The sequence below is a fragment of the Gobio gobio genome (assembly GCF_949357685.1).
Source record: "Gobio gobio genome assembly, chromosome: 9".
Taxonomy (NCBI): Eukaryota; Metazoa; Chordata; class Actinopteri; order Cypriniformes; family Gobionidae; genus Gobio; species Gobio gobio.
Genome location: NC_137115.1, coordinates 26,724,179 through 26,732,285, shown reverse-complemented (window position 1 = coordinate 26,732,285; position 8,107 = coordinate 26,724,179). Strand labels below are relative to the sequence as shown.

At 35.1% G+C, this 8,107-nt stretch overlaps 1 protein-coding gene across 1 annotated transcript; it reads left to right on the top strand.

Moving 5' to 3' along the window:
- Nucleotides 1-1,942: 1,942 nt before the first annotated feature.
- Nucleotides 1,943-5,244, top strand: LOC307131344 (extracellular calcium-sensing receptor-like; the record flags this gene model as incomplete). The annotated part of the gene is given in 7 exon segments (XM_079824943.1): nucleotides 1,943-2,163; nucleotides 2,269-2,557; nucleotides 2,830-3,618; nucleotides 3,697-3,924; nucleotides 4,114-4,149; nucleotides 4,151-4,238; nucleotides 4,331-5,244. Coding segments are annotated over 7 exon segments (2,565 nt in total).
- Nucleotides 5,245-8,107: the final 2,863 nt, after the last annotated feature.

Sequence of the window (8,107 nt, the reverse complement as noted above, 5' to 3'; positions counted from 1 at the left end):
CAATGTTGAATACCTTAACATATTATTTCAAAGTTTCTGTATCAAAGCAATAAATTTTAACCAACCTGTACTAGAGTATTCTGTAAGCAAGTATATTTAAGTTTTAAATACACTACATTAAGTAGTAAAAACATTTAAAAATATTAAATGTAATTTTAGTCAACAGACTAAAGTTGTCATTAAAATCACTTATTTTACATGTGTAGTAAATTAGTATATTAATCAATATGACCATATAAGTGTACTTAGTGACATACTACAAAGACAGCCTAAAGATTTAAAATTGATTAAAACTTAAGTAGACATTATTATGAAGTGTATTTTTAATAAGTGCACTTAAGTCTGTTCAAAAATATTGTCATGAAAGTGTACTTTCTTTAAGTAAAACTTAAAAAGACATTATTATGAAGTGCATTTATTAAAAGTGCACTTAAGTGTATTTATGAATATGGTCACGAAAGTGTACTTTCTTTAAGTACAAATGAATTAGACATTATTACAAAGTGCATTAATTAAAAGTGCACTTAAGTGTGTTTATAAATATGGTAATGTAAGTGTACTTTCTTTAAGTACAAATTAATTATATATTATTACAAAGTACACTAATTAAAAGTACACTTAAGTATGTTTAGGAATATTGTCATGAAAGTGTACTTTCTTTAATTGAAACTTAATTAGCTATTATTACAAAGTGCATTTATTAAAAGTACACTTAAGTGTGTTTATAAATATGGTCATGAAAGTGTACTTTCTTTAAGTATAAATGAATTAGATATTATTACAAAGTGCATTTATTAAAAGTGCTCTTAAGTGTGTTTATAAATATTGTCATGAAAGTGTACTTTCTTTAAGTATAAATGAATTAGATATTATTACAAAGTGCATTTATTAAAAGTGCTCTTAAGTGTGTTCATAAATATTGTCATGAAAGTGTACTTTCTTTAAGTATAAATGAATTAGATATTATTACAAAGTGCATTTATTAAAAGTACACTTAAGTGTGTTTATAAATATTGTCATGAAAGTGTACTTTCTTTAAGTATAAATGAATTAGATATTATTACAAAGTGCATCTATTAAAAGTGCTCTTAAGTGTGTTTATAAATATTGTCATGAAAATGTACTTTCTTTAAGTATAAATTAATGAGATATTATTACAAAGTGCATTTATTAAAAGTACACTTAAGTGTGTTTAGGAATATTGTCATGAAAGTATATTCTCTTTAAGTACACTTAAGTGGACATTAATTTTAATTATATCATATTATCTGCATGTGCACTTTTAAAAAAATATACTTTAAATATTTTAAGTACACAAAAAGTACACTTTCAATACAATTAAGCACACTACTTTTTCACAAGGGTAGGCTACATTTAATAAAAAGTAAAAAGTTAGAAAAAAGTTAGAAAAAAGTAAATAAATGAATTGGACTGGAAATGCACAGGACTATTTGATTCAAGGCCACTGAAGGAGGAAAAATATTATGTTATTATTGTCTGATTAGTTACAGAGATATTAGCAAAACAGTCTAATGTAGACACCCTTCATGTATTATATTGGTTTTTTTTTTCTTTTCAAGTGTTCCCCCCACCCCTACCGCCAGAATTGTATGCAATTTGGTGTACAACCTTAGAATATAATTTTGTCTACACTTGTCAAATTGTGTTGAATTGTCCCAGAGATATAAGTAAACTAATCAAAATGGGACAAACTAAAACTTGTCATGTCCCATCATTGAACCATCCCATCATTTAGGGTCTCAGCAAATTACAGATACTGACTCCCAGAAACTTTTAGGGCATACAATCTGTACAAATACAAAAAAGCAAACTATGAAAAAGGATTCCGTATTCCAACCCCAAAGGGCATTTGAAGACACAATAAAAAGGCAGCACTTTCCCTGTTCTGTCTCAGAGGTTCCTGCCGTGCAAACATATTGGAATGGCAAAGAGGACTGTGTCACTGCTGCTACTGTTGCTGATAGTGCATGGCATTGGTGCGTCAGCTTCAGCAGAAGTCTGCAGACTGCTTGGTCAGCCTGCACTCCCTCTACTTTCTGCACAAAAAGACATCAACATTGGGGCAATTTTATCATTCCACAGAAGCGCTCTGCTAAAAATGCATCCTTTCACTTCCAGACCAGAGCCAATAACATGTGGCAGGTCTGTATGAAAATAACTCTTTGAGACCAAGCATTATGAATATATAAAATAAAATAAAATACTTTGCAGAATTTAACACATACAAATGATACTTTATTTTCACAGCTTCAACTTGCGTGGGTTTAAGTTTGCTCAGACGCTGATTTTTGCCATTGAGGAGATTAATAACAGCACACAACTGTTGCCTGGTGTTTCTTTGGGCTATAAGATATATGATTCCTGTAGCTCTATAGTTCAAACTATCCTATCAGGCATGGCTTTGATGAATGGTTATGAAGAGATTTTGAATGATACATCCTGCTCTAGACCAACTGTTCATGCCGTTGTAGGAGAGTCAAATTCCTCTCCTACCATAGCCTTGGCATCTGTAGTTGGTCCATTCAGCTTACCTGTTGTAAGAACTCTGACTTATCTGCTGCTAATCATACTGAATCAGTGCATGATGAACCACTGGAACACGCACCTAAAATAAATGCATCAGAACACAATTTAATTGAACCAATTGTTGTAAATATTGAAACCAATTAAGCAGTTAAATTAAACAGTTAAATTGTTTAGATTATATCAGCATTTTTATGACAATAATGTTATTTGCATGATAGTGAATCAAGGACGGAATTGTCTTAACAACATGTTGTTAATATTTGATGCTTCTTTTTCTTGCAGATCAGTCATTTTGCCACATGTGCATGCCTAAGCGATAGAAAAAGGTATCCATCCTTCTTCAGAACAACACCCAGTGATTATTACCAAAGCAAAGCACTGGCTCAGCTTGTCAAGCACTTTCGCTGGACCTGGGTTGGGACTGTCAGGAGTCGTGGAGATTATGGTAATAATGGCATTGCTGCATTTGAGGAGGCTGCAAAACAAGAGGGGATTTGTATTGAATACTCAGAGGCCATATTAAGCACTGATCCAAAAGAGCAGTTTCTGAAGACACTGGAAGTGATAAAGAAAGGCACCGCCAAGGTGGTGCTGGCTTTTATTGCATTAGGAGATTTTGTTCCCCTCCTGAAAGTAATTGTGCAACAAAACATCACAGGGATTCAGTGGGTTGGCAGTGAATCTTGGATCACTTCTCGAACTCTTGCAGAAACAAGGGAATATAGTTTCCTTTCTGGATCTGTGGGTTTTGCTATAGCAAATGCCAAACTAATGGGCCTGCAAGAGTTCCTAGTGAACGTGCACCCTGATCAAGAACCAAAAAATGACATTTTAAAAGAATTTTGGGAAACATCTTTTCAGTGCTCTATTAGAAACAGTGGCAGGGGTGGCTGTACTGGCTCAGAGAAACTGGCAGAGCAGCAAAACGAATATACTGATGTATCAGAGCTACGAATAGCAAATAAAGTGTACACTGCTGTGTATGCTGTTGCACATACACTGCATAATGTATTAAAAGACTTCAGATCCTCCACCAACAGCAGCAAAGGAGAATGGCCCACACCGCAAAAGGTAGGTAAGAACGCAAAACAGAGTAGAAAATCATACTAAGATACTAAAACTATGTATGTTTCTCGTCTATCCTCTCAGATGTTGGAGTATATGAGGAATGTGAGATTCACTGTTAAAACAGGTGAAGAAATCTTTTTTGATGCAAGTGGTGATCCAGTTGCAAGATATGACCTGGTTAATTGGCAGCCTGCTGAGGATGGAATTATGCAGTTTAGGCATGTGGGTGTCTATGACAGCTCACTGCCTTCAGAGCAACATCTTCATGTCAATCAGGAACATGTGTTATGGGCAAGGAACAGTGGACAGGTACATCAACAATAATATAATATAACAAATTGTTGAGGGCATGTCAAATAACTGACAGCGACTGAATAACATTCAATAAGTTGAAAATTATGAATAATGTATGAAAACAATTGAATAAAAGCATGGAAAAATATTAAATGAAGAGGAAATTAAAAAAATAATAATATGACAAATAATTTTTTTTCAAAGTTGCCTGTGTCCGTGTGCTGTGAGAGCTGCCCCCTCTGGCACTAGGAAGGCTGTGCAAAAAGGAAGACCTGTCTGCTGTTATGACTGCATTCCATGTGCAGAGGGAGAAATCAGTAATGGCACAGGTAAAATAGTACATACTGGTTAACACTCATGAAAGTATGATGAAAACATTTTTAATAAATAAAATTGAAATATATATATTTTTTTTTTACAGATTCTACTGACTGTTTTTCTTGTGATTTGGAGTACTGGTCAAATGAAAGCAAAGACAGATGTGTATTAAAATTGGTTGAATTCCTTTCATATACAGAAATCATGGGGATGGGGCTTTGTATTTTCTCCTTCATTGGGGTGTTATTAACGGCAATGGTATCTTTTCTGTTTTATCTTCATAAAGAAACACCTATTGTAAGAGCCAACAACTCAGAGCTGAGCTTCCTGCTGCTCTTCTCATTGACTTTGTGTTTCCTCTGTTCACTTACTTTCATTGGTCGGCCCTCTGAGTGGTCCTGTATGTTGCGTCACACAGCATTTGGGATCACTTTTGTCCTCTGTATCTCTTGTGTTCTGGGGAAAACAATAGTGGTCTTAATGGCTTTTAAGGCTACACTTCCAGGAAATAATATCATGAAATGGTTTGGACCACTTCAACAGAGACTTAGTGTTGTTTCCTTAACGTTAATACAGGTGATTATATGTGTTCTTTGGTTAACAATATCCCCTCCTTTTCCTTATTTGAATTCAAACTATTATAGAGAAAAGATCATCCTCGAATGTAACTTAGGTTCAGCTCTAGGTTTCTGGGCTGTTCTGGGTTATACTGGCCTGCTATCAATATTGTGTTTTGTTTTAGCTTTTCTTGCTCGGAAGCTCCCTGATAACTTCAATGAAGCCAAGTTCATAACATTCAGTATGCTCATATTCTGTGCTGTCTGGCTCACATTTATCCCAGCCTATGTCAGTTCTCCTGGAAAATGTACTGTAGCCGTGCAGATATTTGCTATTTTAGCATCAAGTTTTGGTTTACTCTTTTGCATATTTGCTCCAAAATGTTACATAATTTTGCTAAAACCAGAAAAGAACACAAAGAAACAAATGATGGGGAAATCTTCATCTAAAGATATTTAACCCCTAGGGGTCTGAGGCAGCTTTGGGGCCCTTTTCAGCTTATAAACATATTAATGGCAAAAGTGTCTTTACACTGTATTCCACACAAACTGGGCTACCATAATATGTGAGCAACGTGTATGTACATGCTTATATTTTTGAGAATATGTTTATGAGTGGGTTTTTAAAAAAACAAATAAATTTAAGTCACTGAAATAAGGCCACTAATTATATAATTATATAAACATAGTATATATGTGCCCACAATTCTTTTGACTAATGGATGTTGTTACCTTGAGGTTTCGCTTCAAAATTATGTTAGAATTATTGTGCCTACTTATTCACATAAAACAATATATTGATTTAAATTTTGTAAGTCACTTTTTGTTTACAAAGGCCATATGCGTGGTGGTGTGAATTATCATGAATATTGCTGTGATTGACACCTGAGAAGGCAAAGATTCATATAATAAGCTGCATAATGAGCCAGGTATGTGAGAGGGAACTATAAGAAAGAATATGAGGACAAAATAATATATTCTTGTAGTTTATTTAGAATGTAGTTTACAATATAAATTGAGAGCCAAAGGCACATTTTGAGTACACATTCATACCTGGAAATAAATCATGTTCAAAGATACATCACATACCTAGCATTTCCAAGGTGTTTGGTGTTTCTATGCACCGAGAAGTGAGCTCACCTTCCTGCAGAATGTCATATGTGGGTCAGGATCAGGTCACTGTGATTCTCAATTAGAGATATAAATAAACATCTGTGAGGAACAGGATCATAACAACTATTGTATTAACCTTAATATACTGTCCACTCTTAACAGAATTTTTTTTTTTGTGTTTTCCATTACTCCAGTCTTCAGTGTCACATTATCCTTCAGAAATCATTCTAACATGCTGATTTATTATCAATGTTGGAAACGTCTCGGGTTATGACTGTAACCCTTGTTCCCTATGAAGGGAACAAGACACTGCTTCAGTAACAACACTTTGGGGAACGCCCCTCAGCGTAACATATGTAGTATGTATGAAACTAAACCAATACTGATTGGAGCTTTGTTATGACGTAGCATGTGACGGCATACACGGAAGCTACAAAGAGACGCCATGCCTCTGGTAGAGAGGGCCCTTCGAGAACCACTGCCAGATCCCAGGTCGGGACTCTGGGACCAGTCGCAGGCCTCATCCTCAAAGGCCCCTTACTTAAAGGGATTGTTCACCCAAAAATGAAAATTAGCCCATGATTTACTCACCCTCACGTCATCCTAGGTGTATATGACATTCTTCTTTCAGACGAATACAATCTGAGTTATATTACAAAAGTCCAGGCTAATCAAAGCATTAGAATTTGATTAATAGTTGCTCTGTTTTTGAAGTCCATAAAAAGTGCATCTGTCCGTCAAATAACGTGCTCCACGTGGCTCCGGGGTGTTAATAAAGGCCTTCTGAAGCGAATTGATGCGTTTGTGTAAGAAAAATATCCATATTTAAAAATGTATCAAGTAAACTTTCGGCTGACCGCCTTCTGTGGAAAAGTGTTGAATCTTGAAAGTAAATCTCAAGATGCGTACGTGACGTCATGACGAGAGCCTACCTGGTCGCGTTAGTCTTTCGATCGGCAGGGGAACTTTCAATTTTTTCATATATTGAACAGGGAAGGCGGTCAGCCTAAAGTTTACTTAATAAAGTTTTAGATATGGATATTTTTCTTACAAAAACGCATCGATTCGCTTTAGAAGGCCTTTATTAACACCCCGGAGCCACGTGGAGCACGTTATTTGACGGACATATGCACTTTTTATGGACTTCAAAAACAGAGCAACTATAAATTAAATTATAATGCTTGGATTAGCCTGGACTTTTGTAATATAACTCAGATTTTATTCGTCTGAAAGAAGAATGTCATATACACCTAGGATGACTTGAGGGTGAGTAAATGATGGGCTAATTTTCATTTTTGGGTGAACTATCCCTTTAATACATCACACAGACACATGCAGGATTCATATTTAAACGGTTTTATGTGGTTTAATATTCACAGACACTAACAGAATAAACATACCTCACAATCCTAAAATAAACAGCTTTTCTTCTGAGGTAAATTATTCCAGGATTATTCCTCACGCATCTTAAAACGATGTAAAGTACATGCACTAAACTTGATGTGTTTTTTCAAGTTGATGTTGGCGGGGATACTCGCTGGATCGCATCAGTATTCGACTTTTAAAAGAATGCATGCTCTGTGGGCCTGGCCGCATTAACACTAATAAGGCAGCTCACGAACAACTGACATCTCTCACTTTTCAAACAGATTACATAAACAGAGAATATTTGTTTTCGATTTGATTTACATTATTTAAAACCTGACATTTCAATGTTTCTTTAGACATGTTTGTGTGACAAGTATTCACTAAGTTGCGGACAAATGCTGCGGATTGTCCATAATGTTTGTTTTCTTTATTTTGCAAAAAGCACAACATTTTGTTTTTATTGTGAGTGTACACACATATAAGTAGAAACTTAACAGATTATAATGATGTACAACACTTGCCTGAATGACCAAAATCAACGTATTTTGAGTCTGTTTCGCACTAAGAAAAAAATGAGGTGAAGGCGCCGCCGCCTTTGCTGACCTCAGAGAGTTAAAATATTCTAGCTGACCGCCCAGAGTGAGTTTTTTAAGGCACCTTATTATTTCCATGGCGATGCATCATGCTTGTCATGTGACACACAGCAGCCACAATAGCGCTGTATGGTAGATGTAATGCTTTTATTGCGTTTTTCCTTTTATATTCAAAATATTCACAAACTTTTTGGCTATGTCCTCAACTACCTGTTATTCTGATATTAAATATTCTGATCAACATTCGTT